General features: G+C 35.3%; 1 protein-coding gene across 1 annotated transcript in view; it reads right to left on the bottom strand.

Annotated features, from left to right (window-relative positions):
• Positions 1-21,825, bottom strand: part of DENND1B (DENN domain containing 1B) — a 273,717-nt gene that overhangs the window by 74,801 nt on the left and 177,091 nt on the right. The window contains exon 14 of the mRNA XM_025365141.1: positions 17,083-17,208. Within this exon, the coding sequence (XP_025220926.1) occupies positions 17,083-17,208 (126 nt within the window). The remainder of the gene's footprint in view (positions 1-17,082; positions 17,209-21,825) is intronic.

The raw sequence follows: 21,825 nt of genomic DNA, 5'->3' as shown, positions 1-21,825 counted from the left end.
CCTTACACAGAATAGTTAGATTTTAGGGTAGTAGAAACATTCCTCTACTAATAAGCCTGTACTATAGCTTTTTAATCCAGGATCCCATGGACTCTTAAAATTGCTCAATTTTACTTCCTCAAGTAAGAGTAAATCCCCTAAAAATAAAGATTTGACATCATCAGATTGAATTATGAGTATTAAACATAGCACACATACCTGAAAATATCACATAATTTTATTGCATCCTGATTAGAAATAACATCGTTACTATAAAAACTGCTGCATGATTTTTGACATTCGCACTTAGTTGTTATGATCATTAATTTCTTTTTTAATTAATGAAAAGATTTTACAATCCCCTTCTCTTCATGATTGCAAAACAATTCAGACTGGATGCTTTCCAGGATAAGTCCTATTCGGCATCTGCTTTCATTAATCCTTTGCGCTAAGTATTCATATCTTTGCAAGCATCTTGCGGTAGCTCTACCAAGTGCTCCTCCAAACCAGAAAGGACTTAAATCTCAAGTCCTACTGATTCCATTTTTTTTTCTACTTATTCCTTTGCATGAATGCAGAAAATCATCACCCACTGGCTAATTCCTACCACTTATTTCCCTCATCAGTCTGAACAGTCCTCTAACCCATTCAACACAAAGTGACTAAACTTTATGACAAAAATGAAAACAGAGATGAATAAAAATGATTCATTCATTATAATGCACATTGTAGCAATATTTATGTCATATGAAAAAGTTTGCCTCCTTACCTTCTAATAGAACTTTGAAAAAATAACAATTATAATTTAATTACCATTATAATTTAATCTTAAGACTCAATATTATTACAGATATCTTTAAGTACAATTCTGAAAATAGGTTCCTGTATAAATAAAATAATGAGAGTAACTATCTATGTAATTCAACTATTACCACTTTCTGATAAAGTTAATACACTATAGAACTGTACTGTCACATTCAGTAGACACTAGTCACATGTAGCTATGTACATGTAAATTTATGAAGATTAATTAAAACTTCAGTTTCTCAGTCATACTAGCTGTATTTGAACTGCTCAATGGTCACATGTGGCTAGTGGCTACTATATTGAACAGTACAGATATAGAACATTTCCTTTAGCATAAAAAGTTTTCCTGGATAGCACTGCTATAGGAAAAAGAAAACAAAATTCAAACAAATTATTAAAGAAGATAATTCAATAAACTCTTAAGTGGTGTCACCTACCACCAACCACCAGCCAATGACTAATGATAAAAATGTCATTATATATTTTTATCCAGATGATTGCTAAGTTTTTTCAGGGGGGAGGGGTTAGGGAGGGGGTCATTCTGCCATGCAGGCAGGATTATAGTGGTTCATTCATAGCTCACTGCAGCCTTGACCTCCTGGGCTCAGGTGATCCTCCCACCTCAGCCCCCCAAGTAGCTGGGACTACAGGCACATGCCACGATGCCTGGATAACATTTTGTATTTTCTGTAAAGAAAGGGTTTCGCTATGTTGCCCAAGTTGGTCTCAAACTCCTAGGCTCAAGTGATCTCCCCACCTCGGCCACTCAAAAAGCTGGGATTCTAGGCACAAGCCACCAACCCAGCCTATTATTGCCGATCGTAAAGAGCTACAGATGATTTTTAAATTATATATTTTTTAAACTGGACTAATTTACATAAATATATTTTGGATGATCATAAATGTACTATATTGTCCACTATCACAGAATTTATAATCTACTGGAGGAAGAAAATCTACAATAGACAAGCCTGTTAAAGATAAAGGTCTATTGTTTTCTAATCTCTAGTACTAGCATCATCCCTAGTTACACTGCAAGCCTGGTAAATGTTTTATGATTGAGTTGTAAAAATAAAATAAAAATAGCAAATGAGCTAAGCCTTATTCCATATGACATATCATCTTCGCAAAAATAAATACAATTTTTAAAATAAATGTAAGTAATTGCCTCTAATGGCAGTTCTGGCATCACTGCTATTACAAAGTAATCAGGACTAATAGTAACTTTAGTTTTTATGTGATAGATTTTTCCTTAAACATGTAAAGATGTATTTCAAGACAAGAAGAAATGGATGAGACTAAAGTCTATGCTTTCTTAAAAGTTGGGCATAGTTTAATTATTAGCCTATGTGAATTAAGCTGGAAGAATTCTGTCCTCATTAACCTCTGAGTACTTTCAATCTCTCCAGAGAACAAGTAAAGTAAAAGCTCAGATTTGCTGTCCATCCACTTGTGATGACACAAATCATGGAAAAACTTTGAACTAAACCTTCAATTTGATTAACACGGTTTGTTTACTAAGAATCTCTGATAATAACAAAAGACAAAGCACTGACACATTAGAATTTTCTCTCAAGGAAAAAAATAAGTCTTTATTAATAACGCTCTAAAGTTGCATATATTAATACACAGGAACCTCAATTATTGCCATCATTGGAGGCCTCAATTATTGTCATCCTTAAGGCATATGCTATGAAACAGATTATATTAATAAATGACTCCGCAGTATAAGTTCTTTAAAACGAAAGTTGAATTGAATGACATGAGAAGAATTTTGCCTATGATTTTAACCCAGGTTATGAGTATTTGAAGTTCATGTGGTTAACTATATTATCAAACATTTCATGGCAAAATCAATATGACTAGTTTGTCAACTGATATGCAGTGATGTTTCTCAAAGTGTGATCCAAGGTCAGACTTTTCCACAGGATCTGTAGCATTAAAAGTATTTTCATAATAATGTAAGTCATTATTGGCACTCTTGTGTCTCATTTTCTCCTGAGATCCAACAGTGTTTCCCAAAAGCTACCTGGTTGGCAATATTGCAATAGACTGAATACAGAATCAAATATCAGAATCCAGCTGACTTCTATTAAGCCAGATATTAAAAAGCCCTGAAAAAAATGTAAAACAATGATATTGTTCAGACTAAATTTGTTTAGGAATATAGCAATTTTTCATAAAAATGTTTTATATTCATATTTAATTAGTTTATACTGCTTTTAAAATAAATGTATATTTTTTCAGTTTTAATTTCTAATATGGTAAATATTTATACATATACCTCACATAAATGAAGGCTCTTTGATAATTTTTAAGAGTATAAAGACATCCGGAGACCAAAATGTTTGAGAACTACTGATATACAGTAACTAGTAGGGGTCAAAGGTGACTTCCAGATTTCTAGATTAACGGTCATAAAATGACATTATTTATTAGGGACTGAAAATATAGAAAGAAAACCACATTTAAGGAGAAGTTGATAAAATCAATATTGGCATATGTTTTCGGTAGTATTCCTACTGGAGCCTGAGACAGGGGTTCTTGTACAATTGATTTTCGCAGATCACTCTCAGGAAAAAGGTATTAAGGAAAACAAGACAGGACAGAGGAAAAAGTCAAGCAAGAATATGGTCTCAACTGGAGATGAGCTTCAGCCAAATCCCATGGGAAAGCACCAACTGTACCATAGACTTGATCCCACTTTGAGGCAGAGAGGCCAGCGTCTTACATCCCGTATAAGAAGTGTTCTTTTTCAATGCTGAGAGGTGCAAAGATGAGGGATGAACATAGTTTTCCCGGTGATGCACTTCCATTTAGCTAAAGGCAATTTTTAACAAAACAAATACAATAACAAGTACAGGGGATCTGGGCAGGGCACCAACAATATCTACCGCCGATGTTTGAGAAACACGTGAAGGTATGTAGCACAAAGGTAGAAACTCGTGTTAGGAAAATTTGTTATTTAATACATACTTAAGAATCATCTGTACAGACCTGAGTATTAAAGTTGAGTTGATCACTCTACTTACAGAAAACGACTTATGCAATTAAGAAATACCCATCTATAATCTATTTTTTAAATGTTGTATTATTCATTCACAGAAAAGTAAGTAAACATATGATTCTGTAGAGACACAAAGTAACCAGGTAGAAACATAAAACAATGGAAAAGAAAATCTCTTCATGAGATAATTCTGACATGACAGAAAAACTACTGAATATTTTGCTCCATAAAACAGTGATGAGGCAAAAAGAAAGGAATCAAAAGCAGTCATTTCGATGGAAAGCCCAACAAAGGAACATAAACAGCTATCAGGAAAACATAATCTGCAATAGAATGAGAATAAAGTTTGTATTACAGAGAAGGGAAACAGATTTTCGTAGGGACTTATTTTCTGCCATACATTCAAGGTTATTCTCATATATCTTATCTGTGAACTCTGGAGGTCTGGGACTAAATTCTTGTTCATCTTTGCATTCCCTATGGCAGTGGTCCCCAAACTTTTTGGCACTAGACAGGGGTTTTGTGGAAGACAATTTTTCCACAGACAGCAGAAGTGGGGAATGGTTGTTGGATGATTCAAGCGCATTACATTTATTGTGTACTTTATATTATTACGACATTGTAATACATAATGAAATAATTCTACAAGTCACTACAATGTAGAATCAATCAGTGGGAGCCCTGAGCTTGTTTTCCTACAACTAGATGGTCTTATCTGGGGGTAATGGGAGACAGTGACAGATCATCAGGCATTAGATTCTCATAAGGAGCATGCAACCTAGATCCCTCACATATGCAGTTCATAATAGGGGTTTCGCTCCTATGAGACAGGAGGTGGAGCTCAGGCAGTAATGTGAGCCATGGGGAGTGGCTGTAAATACAGATGAAGCTTCATTCCCTCACCTGCCACTCACCTCCTGCCATCTGGCCTGGTTCCTAATGGGAGTGGGGATCCCTGACCTGCAGCAACCAACCCAGTACTCTGCATTTTGAGTGTTAAATAAATATCTCCTAGTTACTATATGAATTATTTACACAGAATAATTAAGCCACAAGTAAGTTATGGATGAAATAGAGCTGTTTTTCTACCTTAGTATTATGTTCAACTTCAGAGTGATAATCATTACTGACATAATGTTTGTGTTTGTTTGTTTTACAAATGAGTATCTTTCAAGTTCTATATATTGTACCTGGAGTAGAAAACTTTCTAAGAACAAGAAAATACTTAAAACGTAGATTAGATCTTATACTACCATGATGTGTATGACTTAGCAAGAGTTCACTGTGAAAGAAAATTTGGGTATCAGAAAGAATGATAAAGTAAAAAATGTGAAATATAATCCAAAACATCAACATTATACTTATTCGGTTCCTTAATGCACCTGGACTCAATGTAATGTCACCATTACATAAGGAGTATAAACAAACTAAGCAAAAATGTCTGCATATTGATGGCTATTTTAAATTTAAAATCTCTGAAAGACTCTCCTGTCAGATATCTCACGGGAATGTTCAAATATTTGCAGATTCTCCCAGGAAATAATAATAAATGATTTTCAGGTTATACAGCATATTCCTTCCACATGTCCCAATGCTATTATTATGTAAGGTACAGCAACTCTACTTTCAGAGTGTATTAACCATGGAAACAGTAATTTTCTTCCATTGTTGGCACTTTAGCTAGAAGTCAATGAAAAAAAACCTCACAAACTATAAAGTTTAACCATCAGCGTCAAAATATTTTATTTGTACATATTATTTTGTTACTTTATCCTCAAGTTGCTGGATCTGTCTTGAAAAAAGAAAAACTACAGCTACCTACTAATGTTCTATTTACCTATGAATCAGCAACTTAAGATAGAAAAAGGAACTAATTTTTCTAAATTAGACATTGCTGTTTCTAACTTTTTGTGTGAATTTAAATACTTAGAAAAAATTAATAGATTGTGCATTAACTTTGTGCATACTATTTAAAAATATATTTTTCTTCCCCACAACTTAAGACAATGAGAAAAACATTCTCCATTCTCATAAAACATATCAGTGATATCTAAATTGAACACTTCCTACCCAAGTCCCTAGTTCTATCTGTTCCAAAGTACTTGAGGAGAAACTGTATATTATTACTGAAGCAATAAAGCAAAATTCTCTCCCTATTAATTAGAAATGAGCAGAAAGAAAATGCCATAAAACAACTTTTATCCATTAGAAAGCCAGATGCACACCAACTATTTCTTTGGTGGTAACCATCTCTCAAGTTAACAGGTCTATCTATGCTCAAGCAAGAGTAATGACGTGAAAGGATGCGTAAAATGTTTTAGTAACCATAAAACTGTAAGGAGTAGTACTTTTCAACCTGGATTTTTAAAACTGTAACAAGTTGACAATTACAAATTTCTTAAATGGAAATGTTAAGATGAAGATTTAGTGAATGGCCTTTTAAATTATGGATGCCAACCCCATGTTTAAATTGCTTGAGCTTAATCATTAAATACAACAACATTACTTACTGATAATGTTTTAAAGAAAATAATCAAAAAGTGTTTGAAAGATACACTTGTCAAACTGTCACTCCTCCAACTTGTCAAACTGAGGTCCGGATTACTAACCAATCTTTATTTTTAAAGTAACTTATTTTTTATCCATTAGCAAGGTCAAGGCAGCCCAGGAAAGCTTGAGTGATGGAAACACATGACAGCACCTTAAGCATTAAAGCGAATAAACTTGAGTGTTACTTCTGTGCTCTCAGACAGGATAATCAAGTATGTCTTTGAATATACTAAACAATATTTTAACTCAAACAAACATTTCTTCAACATCAGCTATTATTCAAAAATGTGACTTTTTTATAGCTTGTGACACAAGTGATACACAGAGGTATAACTAAAGACCATTTCTTAGTTATTTAATACAATCATTTTAAAGTATTGTCATTTTTAAGGCAATGTATTCCTTTCTGGAAAGATGCTTTGTTTGTGGTTATGCTAAAGGGATTTTCCTTACTAAGTCTATTGATTCTATATTTTATTTTTAATAATGACAACATAAACAGCATTTACTACATGCCAACCCAAGAAGTATCATCACTTTTTTTTTTTACCAAATGCAAATACCAAAGCACTAATAGGTTAATTTGCCCAAAGTCATATAACTAGTTGGTCACAGAATGAGGATGAATCCAGTCAGTATGGTTACAGAGTCTTGTGCTCTTACCACTTTTCTTTCATTCATTTAGTACGTTAATTTTATCTCACATTTTTCAATTCTTAAAAAGTGGCTAACTTGCTGTTGGCTAAAATCCAAAAAAAAAAAATCCTTATTTGAATTTCCAGCAACTTTAAGGAGTTTTATATTGTTCTCTGTAATTAAGGGTGGGTACAATTTATTCGCCAATCATGCCAAGGTAACATTTAGAGAGTGTGGACTAGGCACTGTAAGTAACAACAATTTAGGGTTGCCAGCTTAGACATTTTAAGTACTTAATGTATAAAATAAATTACTCTTTAGCAGTATTTAGCATATGTATTTAGCATCTGTATAGGAATATGCAAATCATCCTGGAGGGTATTTTTCTCATTAGCCACATCCTCTGGTTCCCCAGTACTCCTGTCTTCCTTCCTAAGGTCTCTGAGATTTGAGCCTTCAGGATATTCACAAAGGTCCTTTCTTCCTCTTCTGCAATAAGACCATGATAGCCACAACTGTCTCCCTGCCCGTGGTCTTGCTCAACTTTGATCTAACATGAACAACATCATGAAAGTGGTCTTTCTAATACACAATGCTAAGCACTACATTCCCATGATAAATAATTGTAAACACTGTGCATTAATTGTAAGATAAAGCTGAAACTCTCCTGACCGAAAGGTCATTTATGACTGGTTCTGCTGCCTCTATGGGAGTGAATCCTAACCCTTTTTGGATTTATTCTTTTTTGAGAACATGGTGGAAGACATGAATACTCTCTCCAGAAAAACGCATATATTCAACAGTTATCTCCCAGGTTTCTTGTTTCCCATACATTGAGAAGCATAATGTTCTTTTATCATTTTCGGGTTCATTTTGTTTGCTACTGCTAGAGAAGAAATGACTGCATCACCCTATGTCACTATAAGCTCCTGGTGGGAGCACATGCTTAACATTATTTTTTTGGCCCAGAAGCTTCAGAGAGGGCCTATTATAGCTGCACTCAACATATATCTGATAAACATAAATTATATCTATAATGTATCCTAATAAACAGAATAAGAAGTATATTCTTATACAATGAAACATCTTGCCATTGACTTTTACTTTAGATGATTTTCTACAGAAAGAGAAAAACAGACGAATCAAAACTCCCTTTCAGTACAATATATTCAATCCTGCTGTATAGAGTATTAAGACAAAGAAGGGAAGAGAAGAATTAGAAGACTGAAGGGAATAGGATGAAGCTGTTTGAGTAGTAGTAGTTACTCCAGGTAAACAAAACCATAAATAGAAATAGCATAAATATCAAATCATTTCTCCAATTTATATACCCACTATGAGATGCCTATGCCACCTGTTTCCATGAAGAAAATTCCTAAGACTTTGTATTGGACTTGGTCTTTCCATTAGTGAATACTGAATGCCTTTCATGTATCTTCGTTTAGAAGTAATGCACGTTCAGGAAACATATCTTTTTTTCTTTTTTTTTTTTTAGTTAAATTTAATTCATTTTTTTGGCTCTTTTTTTTTCCTTAAAGTTCTAGGGTACACGTGCACAATGTGCAGGTTTGTTACATATGTATACATGTGCCATGTTGCTGTGCTGCATCCATTAACTTGTCGTTTACATTAGGTATATTTCCTAATGCTATCCCTTCCCACTCACCCCACCCTATGACGGGCCCCAGTGTGTGATGTTCCCCTTCCTGTGTACAAGTGTTCCCATTGTTCAATTCCCACCTATGAGTGAGAACATGCGGTGTTTGGTTTTTTGTCCTTGCCATACATTGCTGGGAATGATGGTTTCCAGCTTCATCCATGTCCCTACAAAGGACATGAACTCATCCTTTTTTGTGGCTGCATAGTATTCCAAGGTGTATATGTGCCACATTTTCTTAATCCAGTCTCTCATTGGTGGACATCTGGGTTGGTTCCAAGTCTTTGCTATTGTGAATAGTGCCGCAATAAACATACGTGTGCATGTGTCTTTATAGCAGCATGATTTATAATCCTTTGGGTATATACCCAGTAATGGGATGGCTGGGTCAAATGGTATTTCTAGTTCCAGATCATTGAGGAATCGTCACTCTTTTCCACAATGGTTGAACTAGTTAACAGTCCCACCAACATTGTAAAAGTGTTCTATTTCTCCACATCCTCTCCAGAACCTTTTGTTTCCTGACGTTTTAATGATCACCATTCTAACTGGTGTGAGATGGTGAGATGGTGAGATGGTGTGGTTTTGATATGCATTTCTCCATTGGCCAGTGATGATGAGCATTTTTTCATGTGTCTATTGACTGCATAAACATCTTCTTTTGAGAAGTGTCTGTTCATCATACCATTTGCCCACTTTTTGATGGGGTTGCTTTTTTCTTGTCAATTTGTTTGAGTTCTTTGTAGATTCTGGATATTAGCCCTTTGTCAGATGAATAGATTACAAAAATCTTCTCCCATTCTGTAGGTTGTCTGTTCACTCTGACAGTAGTTTCTTTTGCTGTGCAGAAGCTCTTTAGTTTAATTAGATTCCATTTGTCAATTATGGCTTTTGTTGCTATTGCTTTTGGTGTTTTAGACATGAAGTCCTTGCCCATGCCAATGTCCTGAATGGTATTGCCTAGGTTTTCTTCTAGGGATTTTATGGTTTTAGGCCTAACATTTAAGTCTTTAATCCATCTTGAATTAATTTTTGTATAAGGTGTAACGAAGGGATCCAGTTTCAGCTTTCTACTTATGGCCAGCCAGTTTTCCCAGCACCATTTATTAAATAGGGAATCCTTTCCCCATTTCTTGGTTTTGTCAGATTTGTCAAAGATCAGATGGTGGTAGATGTGTGGTATTATTTTTGAGGGCTCTGTTCTGTTCCATTGGTCTATATCTCTGTTTTGGTACCAGTACCATGCTGCTGATCTTTTCAAAAAACCAGATCCTGGATTCATGGATTTTTTGAAGGGTTTTTTGTGTCTCTATCTCCTTCAGTTCTACTCTGTTCTTAGTTATTTCTTGCCTTCTGCTAGCTTTTGAATGTGTTTGCTCTTGCTTCTCTAGTATCTTTTAATTGTGACGTTAGGGTGTCGATTTTAGATCTTTCCTGCTTTCTCTTGTGGGCATTTAGTACTATAAATTTCCCTCTACACACTGGTTTAAATGTGTCCCAGAGATTCTGGTATGTTGTGTCTGTGTTCTCATTGGTTTCAAAGAACATCTTTATTTCTGCCTTCGTTTCGATATGTACCCAGTAGTCATTCAGGAGCAGGTTGTTCAGTTTCCATGTAGTTGAGTGGTTTTGAGTGAGTTTCTTAATCCTGAGTTCTAGTTTGATTGCACTGTGGTCTGAGAGACAGTGTGTTGTAATTTCTGTTCTTTTACATTTGCTGTGGGCTGCTTTACTTCCAACTACGTGGTCAATTTTGGAATAAGTGCGATGTGGTACTGAGAAGAATGTATATTCTGTTGATTTGGGTTGGAGAGTTCTGTAGATATCTATCAGGTCTGCTTGATGCAGAGCAGAGTTCAATCCCTGGATATTCTTTTTAACTTTCTGTCTACTTAATCTGTCTAATGTTGACAGGGGGTGTTAAAGTCTCCCATTATTATTGTGTGGGAGTCTAAGTCTCTTTGTAGGTCTCTAAGGACTTGCTTTATGAATCTGGTTTCTCCTGTATTGGGTGCATTTATATTTAGGATAGTTAGCTCTTCTTGTTGAATTGATTCCTTTACCATTATGTAATGGCCACGTCTCTTTTGATCTTTGTTGGTTTAAAGTCCATTTTACCAGAGACTAGGATTGCAACCCCTGCCTTTTTTTGTTTCCCATTTGCTTGGTAGATCTTCCTCCATCCCTTTACTTTGAGCCTAAGTGTGTCTGCACATGAGATGGGTCTCCTGAATATAGCACACTGATGGATCTTGACTCTTTATCCAATTTGCCAGTCTGTGTCTTTTAATTGGGGCATTTAGCCCATTTACATTTAAGGTTAATATTGTTATGTATGAATTTCATCCTCTCATTATGATGTTAGCTGGTTATTTTGCTCATTAGTTGATGCAGTTTCTTCCTAGCGTCGATGGTCTTTACAATTTGGCATGTTTTTGCAATGTCTGGTACCGGTTGTTCCTTTCTATGTTTATTGCTTCCTTCAGGAGCTCTTGTAAGGCAGGCCTGGTGGTCGACAAAATCTCTCAGCATTTGCTTGTCTGTAAAGGATTTTATTTCTCCTTCACTTATTAAGCTTAGTTTGGCTGGATGTGAAATTCTGGGTTGAAAATTCTTTTCTTTAAGAATGTTGAATATTGGCCCCCACTCTCTTCTGGCTCATAGAGTTTCTGCCGAGAGATCTGCTGTTAGTCCGAGGGGCTTCCCTTTGTGGGTAATCCAGTCTTTCTTTCTGGCTGCCCCTGACATTTTTTTCTTCATTTCAACATTAGTGAATCTGACAATTATGTGTCTTGGAGTTGCTCTTCTCGAGGAGTATCTTTGTGGTATTCTCTCTATTTCCTGAATTTGAATGTTGGCCTGCCTTGCTAGGTTGGGGAAGTTCTCCTGGAAAACATCCTGCAGAATGTTTTCCAACTTGGTTCCATTCTCCCTGTCACTTTCAGGTACACCAATCAGACGTAGATTTGGTCTTTTCACATAGTCCCATATTTCTTGGAGGCTTTGTTCGTTTCTTTTTACTCTTTTTTCTCTAAACTTTTCTTCTCACTTCATTTCATTCATTTGATCTTCAATCACTGATACCCTTTCTTCCAGTTGATCGAATCGGCTACTGAATACAACTGTGCATGCGTCACGAAGTTCTCATGCCATGGTTTTCAGCTCCATCAGGTCATTTTAGGTCTTCTCTACAGTGTTTATTGTAGTCAGTCATTCGTCTTATCTTTTTTCAAGGTTTTAACTTCCTTGCAATGGGTTTGAACTTCCTCCTTTAGCTTGGAGAAGTTTGATTGTCTGAAGCCTTCTTCTCTCAACTAGTCAAAGTCATTCTCCATCCCGCTTTGTTCCTTTGCTGGCAAGGAGCTGCGTTTCTTTGGAAGAGGAGAGGTGCTCTGGATTTTAGAATTTTCAGTTTTTCTGCTCTGTTTTTTCCCCCATCTTTGTGGTTTTATCTACCTTTGGTCTTTGATGATGGTGACATACAGATGGGGTTTTAGTGTGGATGACCTTTCTGTTAGTTAGTTTTCCTTCTAACAGTCAGGACCCTCAGCTGCAGGTCTGTTGGAGTTTGCTGGAGGTTTACTCCAGACCCTGTTTGCCTAGGTATCAGCAGCGGAGGCTGCAGAACAGAGAATATTACTGAACATCAAATGTTGCTGCCTGATCGTTTCTCTGGAAGCTTCATCTCAGTGGGGTACCCGGCTGTGTGAGATGTCAGTCTGCCCCTACTGGGTGGTGCCTCCCAGTTAGGCTACTTGGTGGTCAGGGATCCACTTGAGGAGGCAGTCTGTCCGTTCTCAGATCTCAAACTCCGTGCTGGGAGAACCACTACTCTCTTCAAAGCTGTCAGACAGGGAAATTTAAGTCTGCAGAGGTTTCTGCTGCCTTTGTTCAGCTATGCCTTGCCCCTAGATGTTGAATCTACAGAGACAGGCAGGCCTCCTTGAGCTGCGGTGGGCTCCACCCAGTTCAAGCTTCCTGGCCACTTTGTTTACCTACTAGAGCCTCAGCAATGGCGGGTGCCCCTCTCTCAGCCTTGCTGCCGCCTTGCAGTTGTATCTCAGACTGCTGTGCTAGCAATGAGCAAGGCTCCGTGGGCATGGGACCCTCCGAGCCAGGCACAGGATATAATCTCCTGGTATGTCGTTTGCCAAGACCATTGGAAAAGCGCAGTATTAGGATGGGAGTGACCCAATTTTCCAGGTGCCATCTGTCACAGCTTCCCTTGTCTAGGAAGGGGAATTCCCTGACCCCTTGTGCTTCCCAGGTGAGGTGATGCCTCACCCTGCTTCGACTCATGCTCATGGGCTGCACCCACTGTCCTGCCCCCACTGTCCCACAAGCCCCAGTGAGATGAACCCAGTACCTCAGTTGGAAATGCAGAAATCAGCCGTCTTCTGCATCGCTCATGCTGGGAGATGTAGACTGGAGCTGTTCCTATTTGGCCATCTTGGAACCCTTGAAACATACCTTAAGAAGTGTATCATGGCTGGGCGTGGTGGCTCATGCCTGTAATCCCAGCACTTTGGGGCCGAGACGGGTGGATCACGAGGTCAGGAGATCAAGACCATCCTGGCTAACATGGTGAAACTCCGTCTCTACTAAAAATTCAAAAATTAGCCAGGCATAGTGGTGGACACCTGTAGTCTCAGCTACTCGGGAGGCTGAAGCAGGAGAATGGCATGAACCTGGGAGGCAGAGCTTTCTGTGAGCCAAGATTGCACCACTGCACTCCAGCCTGGGAGACAGAGTGAGACTCTATCTCAAAAAAAGCATCATATCATAACAGAGGCAAGGTAGAACAGAAATATATCACACTAGAGCAAGAGAGGGACCATGAAAAAAGCAGATTCAAACCTAAGCCCCACTATTCACTAGCTAGAGAAACAGTGAGCTTACTCAAATTCTGTATCATCTTCCTCATCTTTAAAATATAAAGGGTAATATTTTGAAGGCTTGTAAAAATTCAACAAGAACACTTATCCAAAGAGCCTATCAATGCCTGTCATCCAATGGGTGTTCAATGGTCAGTTAATGTTTTCATAGTGATCAAAAATTATGAATATCAGTCAAAATAATGTAATTAACAAATAATATGTAAATAAGGCTGAAGAAATGTGTTAAATAAAATAAGTATAATTAATTCAGAGAAAGAAGGGGTCAGTACAAACTACAGCTTCCAGGATCAAGAAGGAACTAGATGGCTATTAAAAGTGAGGATGAAAAGCATTGCCAGGAAGAAAGAACATTGTAACTAAATGTGTGGAAGCCTGAGAAGCTTAGGACATTTGAAGTCACAGGCAGAATTCTCTGAAGTGAGGGCAAAGTTTAGAAAAAAAGGAAAACAGACTGCCTGCCCATGGTAAGGGCCTTGAATGCCAGGTGAAGAGATGAGAGACTGATCAGTCATTGGTCTACCCTACAGGTTTAATTCTGTTAAAAGTAAGGGAAATAATGGTTTATTTTTATGTGTATAAACAATCATAAAATTTTAAAAAGTAATGTCTAGTAAAATAATTCTTTTTTTTTTTTTTTTTTGAGACCCAGTCTCGCTGTTGCCCAAGCTGGAGTGCAGTGGCGCCATCTCGGCTCACTGCAAGCTCCGCCTCCCAGGTTCATGCCATTCTCCTGCCTCAGCCTCCGGAGTAGCTGGGACTACAGGTACCCACCACCACGCCTGGCTAATTTTTTTGTATTTTTAGTAGAGACGGGGTTTCACCGTGTTAACCAGGATGGTCTCGATCTCCTGACCTTGTGATCCGCCCATCTCGGTCTCCCAAAGTGCAAAGTGCTGGGATTACAGACGTGAGCCACCACACCTGGCCAATAATTCATATTACTAACAGCTACTGAGTAATCTTTTCTTTTCCAATTGTACTATAATAGCTACAGGATACTCCTTAAATATGTTTTTGAAACTTCTCTCTGCACTTAGCCCTTTTTAAAATATCAACCAAAATATATTTGATTGATATAAAATATTTTTGGTTGATATTAAAAAAAGGTCTAAGTGAAGAGAGAAGACATTGGTCTATCATATCAATGACCAAAAGAATTATAAAACAAAAAATTAATATACTTTTAATAAATTATGATATAAGCAATTTATAAAGATAATGGTTGAAAAAGCAGTTTATGCACAAAAAGAAATAATTTTCCTTAAAAGCTATTTCTTGTGAAAATAAATGGAAAATAATCATCTAAATGCATTCAGTATACATTAAAAAGGAAGCTTTCATTCAAAGATTGAGTCAGAAGAAATGTAAAGGCATAGAAAATGAAAATACTACCACTTAGCTCCTAAAAAATACTAACAGCAGAAATGAAAACAAGAAAATATCAAAAGTAAAAAGAAAAAAATGTAGGCAACTAAACAAATAAATTTATAACAAAATGTGATCAATAAACAAGAAAGATACTCTAAGACAAAATTAAACATTTTTCACAGATAATAACAATCTGGCTTTCACGATGGTTTTTTAAAAAAAGTTAGTCACTGAAATCTTATACTCCTATCTGCTCAATGAAGCTTAAAGGGTGATAAAATTAAACAGTGAAATCTATAGTAACTAATATTAAAGATGGGATATTTTATTAATTTCACTCAGTACCCAACACACTGATAGTTTAAATCATTGAAGAAAATGTTCTCACTTCAATTTGCTCCTTTCTTCAAATCTGAAGTACTCAACAATTTTAAAATTAAAATGACGTTTAGTTTATAAAGATGAATATGTACTTAAATATGTCAAAATTCAAGCAAAGTGATATTTTTAACTTTCGTTCCTGTACTGTAAACTTGAAATCAATCCCTATTTTAAAAATTTGACGTAACCAGAATCAATCACTAATTTTGTGTTTCAAACTCATTTTTATGTTTTTACTGATGTTGAACAATTGAAATATGAATATGCTCTACTGTAGCACAGATTATTGGTTTCCAGTCTTTTAAAGAATGTGACCCTTATAACTATGAGCAATTTTTTAAGACTCCCCCATGTGAGATATGTATACTCTGTAGAGTACTATGAATTATATAATGCTTTAAAAATATACACGTCTCAAAAAGATTAGCATGTAAACTAGACAAACACACTTATAGAAACAGCAGCTGATTTCCCCATGCATTTAAGGAATCCTTCCAATAACTGGATGACCTTTTAGAGCTATAAGGATCACTTGAGTGGGAACCACTAATTCAGAAGTCAGTTTAGAGAAGATATAACCCCTTCACATTTGTTTAGTGCTTCATAGTTTACAACTGAGTTTAACACCACCTTGAAAGATAGAGCGGGAAGGTATAAGAATTCTCATTTTACAAATACGAAGATCAAAATCTAGAGAGAATAAGGAGACGGGTCAAGGTTATGCAGCATAGTAACAACTCCTATTAGATAGCAGGTCTTCTTATTACTAAATCAATGTTTTTATCTCTTACAACTTACTCACCCAGTGAAGGAAGAATAGTCTAATAATTTCTGTAAAATCAGCCTAACATAATCTAACCAACAAATGTACTTTGACTTGCACCTTTTTGGATACTCTTAAAAACTTGGCTATAATTCTACACAATAATAATTAGGGTATTAAAACAGAAAGAACGAGAAAATGAGCTAAGATATGCTAAAGAGATAAACTCAGCTTAGCAAAGGGTCATGAATTACAAAGACAACAAATTTCCAAATATTGTAAAACCTTCAAGTTCTATTTTTCTTAAGTATCACTTTGTACCTGTCATTTCTAAACACATTAATCTAATAAGCCCAATTGTCTTATGAATTTCTTAAGGATCTTAACAAGATCAGGTAAGTGTTTTAACATACAGTAATACAGGCTGGGCGCGGTGGCTCATGCCTGTAATCCCAGCACTTTGGGAGGCCGAGATGGGCGGATCACGAGGTCAGGAAATCGAGACCATCCTGGCTAACATGGTGAAACCCCATCTCTACTAAAAATACGAAAAATTAGTTGGGCGCGGTGGCGGGCGCCTGTAGTCCCAGCTACACGGGAGGCTGAGGCAGGAGAATGGAGTAAACCCGGGAGGCGGAGCTTGCAGTCAGCCAAGATCGGGCCACTGCACTCCAGCCTGGGTGACAGAGCGAGACTCCATCTCAGAAAAAAACAAAAAACAAAAAACAAAACCCAAAAAACTACAGTAATACAATTTTTCCATTAGTTAAGGAGTAAGTATTCCACTTCTAGAGTATTAAGAAGGTGACACAAATACTCTGGGAAATACTAATGGAAGAGTACTAAACAAAACTAAAAATAAAAAGTCAAAAATTAGAGATGAAATGTATGTTTTAAAACATAATATTTTGGATCTTAAAAGATTTCCATGATACTTTTTCAAGGTGCAATATTAAAATGATGTCTCTTTTTTTCTGTCTCATTCCAAAGAACCATAAAAAAGCAAATTAAAACAGTGATGAAACAAAACGCTTACAGGTTTGTATCTCAGTGCATCTCTGTAGGATCCAAACAAAGCAGCCTGTGCTCTAAGAAAGGCCCTAGCTACTCCATCACCCGTAGCTGTAGACTGCTTCTTCAGTTTATTTTTCAAGGCCGAGACCTGCATGACAGAGAGGAACAGTTAAATTAACACCTCAGAAATTGGTACAGCGAGGTAGGAACCCAATCAGCAGGCAAACCACAGTGTCTTCAGGTCAGCCAAAAATTCATCCTGCTCCCTGATAGCTTATCTTTTTAACTGCAGAGAGCACCTGCTGGTCTGTTAATTGAAACGAAAGCAGGAGAGGAGAGTAACGTGCTAATGCAAATTGGTTTATGCTCTCTTTTTTTCCCAAGGCCTCTTGACAATAAATAAGCTTTAATTATTTTACAATAAACTGCTTGTGAGCCACATTTCTACAGATTTTTAGCAATTACAACATGTGTCTACTTGTTTTGAGATGAAGCAGGTTGGGTTTTGTTCGTTTTTGCTATGTAAGGTTATTTGTTACAGGTCCTCCAGGATCACTTACCATTTAATTTTATTTTTGGAAGTCTCATTTGCATACATAATTTTCCAGTCATTTGTTGAATAGTTTTTGTCATTATGAGATAAAGAAGAGGGGAGAGGAGATAAAGTTATTGAAATTATACCATGAGTGGAGAATTTTATGCAAATGCTATACATTGTCTCATTTAATATTCACAACAGTGTTCTAAGAAAAGCATTCATATTCCCATCTATGAATGAAGAAATAGAGGAACAAAGATGTGAATTCATTTGCCCTTACTATGTAGCTAATAAGTGGCAAAGCTGGGATCTAAACCTAGTTCTGTCCAGTTTTTTCCACTACCACATGGGTTTGAGTTCAATATCATTGTCTCATGATCCAGTAATCAGATTAAAACACTAAAGTTTCTAAATCAAAGAAAAATTTATCTAAAAATTTGCTTATTTTTAAAAGGTATTTAAGTTTGTTTTAATTTTTCATACATTTTTCTATCTTTTAATTTCAAGTGTTACGTATTTTAGAAAATGCATATTATTTATGAACAGAATTTTAAGTGAGATCATACTCCTGATGAAAACTCTTATTATTTAAGGAGGAGGAGATATAAAATGTTCCTATGCATCCAATTCACTGTACCAGTTCGTTTCACACAAAATAGTAAACTATATTCTATACATTTAAAAATATTGGTTCTCATATATATTCATCAATGCTTAAAATGGAAGCATGTTGTGTAACAATTCTGTTTTATTTAGAAATAAAACTGGTAAGACAAATTTTGGAAAGAATGCTCACTTAACAGAGCATATTCTTAGCCTTATGAAACTATCATATAACAAAATAGTGTCATTTTTCCTTTTATGTATATATGTGCATACATATATATGCAAACATATACACACATACATACACATACACACATATACACAAAAACACATGCACACATATATACACATACACACATATATCTATGCAAGAAGGGTTATTTTTATTTCTTTATGCAAGTAGCCCTGACTTCACTTGTAGATGATTGTAATTGAACTGTCAACCTAATTAACAACTAAACTTTGAATAATGCTAATGAGAAATGAACACAGCATCAGAGGAAAGACCAGCTCTACAGGTGATAAACCTTCACAGTAGTGACATTTTCCAGTGTAAAGTCACAGTTACTGTGATCTGATCAAAGAAACAGACCCCCATTGGGTCCAATTATAACCACAGTTTTGAAAAAATTATTGAGTTATGTTCATAATCTATGCAGAAAGGCCTTTGCAGTGTAGGTCTTCTCCCCATAGCTGTGATCTTTTCAATTTATATCCAAGCTCCATAGATTCAGATAAAAGTTGAGAGCCTAATTCATTTAGCCCACAAAGTGCATAAACCAGGATTCATTTAAGAGAGGTTTTTGTTATTAAAATCTAACCTCAATAAATGCATATTTTTAGGTAACCCACATATTCAAACAATAATAATTATAAAAATAAATCTAAATTAATATCCTTTATTCTGAAACTTCTATGCTATTTTTAAGTTTCAAATGCCTTCAATAACAATGGGAGTGAATATCAATATACATATTTAATTACTACATACACACCCCAAAAGATTATAATGTAAGGAATATGATTCCAGTCTTTTTAAAGTATTATTATACATAAGTAGTTGTTTTTTAAAAGATTTTTACTTTAGAGAATAAAAAAATTAAAATGCCCCTTACATCTCTGCAAAAGAAAATTCCTTAATGTGTACTTTTTAAAAATAAAACATGAAATTCACAACTCAGTTCTCCATAAATCAAGAAGACAATGTTCTCCAGACAATCACAACATGTATGCTCACTAAGAATACAGTCAAGTCAAGCCATTCCTCAACCTTCATTATACCAAATCCTTGACCACATAATTGTTGCTTGAGTTATACAGGAGTATTAAACACACTGCCACAAGCCATTCCAAACCAAATTATAAAAATGCAGCCTTCACTTCCAAAACTAGTCAATGATAGCTCCTCAGCTCCCTGCGGATGTGTAGAAAATAGAAAAAAGAAAGCACTTGTTCTAGAACTATGCCAGCCAATAAGGTAGCTATCAGTCATACACGCACTTGATATTTGACTTGTCTCAACTGAGATTTGCCATAAGAGTAAAACAGACACTATATTTAGAAGACTCAGTACAATAAAAAAAACTCAATAAATTTTATATTGATTATATTTGGAAGCAATATTTATATATAGGGTTAAATAAAATATATCATTAAAATTAATTTCACCTATTTATTTTATTATTTAATGTGGCTACAAGAAAACACAATCATACATGTGGCTCACTTTTTTTTTTTGGACAGTGTTATTCTACATGAGTATACTATCTAATTTCATACAGATTTTAAACTAAAATTGCCTGGCAAGAAATATAATTATATTTCTCCTTTGCCTCTTTCTACATTATTTCAACTTTTACAAATTACATAAAAAGAATTTTTCCTTGATCTACTCTAGTGGACTTCAATTGCCAGTACATCTGAAGTTGTTCCTGTTTTTCAGAGACCAGAAGGGCAGCTAAGTGTTTCTACATGTGCAAATGAATGCTCAAAAAGAGTCTATAAGAAAACAATTGTTTTTAAAAATCAGTTTTAGATATAAGGATATTAATATAATATAAAATGATTGCATCAATCTTGCTGTGTTTCTGGTCTTTACATCACTGGAGTAAATTATCACCAGTTACCAATGCCCTTTGCAGTGCTAATTAGCTTTTAGCAGTTTTTATCTATAAAAATGATGGTGTCTGTTCTGTACTTTTTTAATACCTGGTCTAGGAAAGAGCATTTTCTGCTTTAATTTCCAAACTTCTAAGTTTAGTTATGAAATAAATGTATCTCTTCCCATGAAATCCTAAGGCTTATACTCACCCATAACTCTGAATTCAGAAAAGCATTTGGAACCTTAGTCATATGGCTATTATCACATAATCCTATAAATATTGAAAAAATATCAATTGTTTTATCTTTTTATTCTTAAGAAAGTAAGCTAGCCTCAACCTCCAATGGCTAAGGATTACTTCACAAAGGACATTTTATCTTACGGTCTTTAGAGACTTTACACTTTGTAAATACATTTTTTTAAAAATCTAATTTAGTATTAGGATAGATCACAAATGAAAAGTTAAACAATGAAAAGAAAATTCAGAAATAAGCATCACTTCATTGCTCGTATCAAATGTTTTAAATTCCTTTCAGTGAGGATTCAGACCTCCAAGCACTCATCCATGGGAAGAATTATAACCTGGATTTTAGCACAGTGGGAACTCACTGTAGCATGAATAATATTACCACCAATTTCCCACTTTTACCCTCTTAGCACTAAAGCAACTATGAATAAAAGGACAGAATTACATGAGTAAACGCAGCAAACAGGTACACGTTAAAAGAGCATAAGCCATGTGCACACAGTCTAAGTAATGAAGTAATTATACCAAAGGAGAGTAAGCCAGGAAGGAAGAGCATATAAGGGGGTTGAGTTTTTCCGAGAAGTGACAGATTTCCTCTTTTACTTAACTTTTAGATGTGATTTCTAGATATGTTTTTGCAGTAAAAATATATTAACTGCTATACCTAGAAATTTTTATTTTACTTTTAATGATCACAAAGAGAAACATCAGGGTAAAGAAGTGAAGATAAAAATAACTGTTCTAAAATAATATTTACATAATCTACACAACCTAAAACACTCCTAAGATATTTTTAAATATTTCCTTTCATATAACTAAACTGTTCTCTAGAAACTACATATATTTATAAAAGTTAAAGTGTGAAAAAATCATCTGTAGAACAAAGATATAAAGTTGAAACCTTTTATTCTTCCATGAATCATGTTACAGTTATCACATGAATTAGATATTAAATCCCCATACTTCTTTAACTTTCCTAAAGTTCAGTTTATTAAGAAACAAAATTAACACTTCTCTCTTAATAATTTTCTAACAAATCTCTATTTGAAGATTAAAACAGGAACCTTTAACATTTATTAAATGAAAAGCATATCATATACTTATAGAGCATATCATTACATTGTTTCATTGGTTTAAAGTACCTGTCAAATCCTAACTAATACGGCATCATCTACAAGTATTCAATGAATTTCCAATAAAATCCAAAGGTCTTTAACAAGAACTACACATATTTTATGATTTCCCCTGCCTATCTCTACTATCTCATTTTGCA

This window comes from Theropithecus gelada, chromosome 1, assembly GCF_003255815.1.
Source record: "Theropithecus gelada isolate Dixy chromosome 1, Tgel_1.0, whole genome shotgun sequence".
Taxonomy (NCBI): domain Eukaryota; kingdom Metazoa; phylum Chordata; class Mammalia; order Primates; family Cercopithecidae; genus Theropithecus; species Theropithecus gelada.
This window is presented reverse-complemented; position numbering and strand designations above follow the sequence as displayed.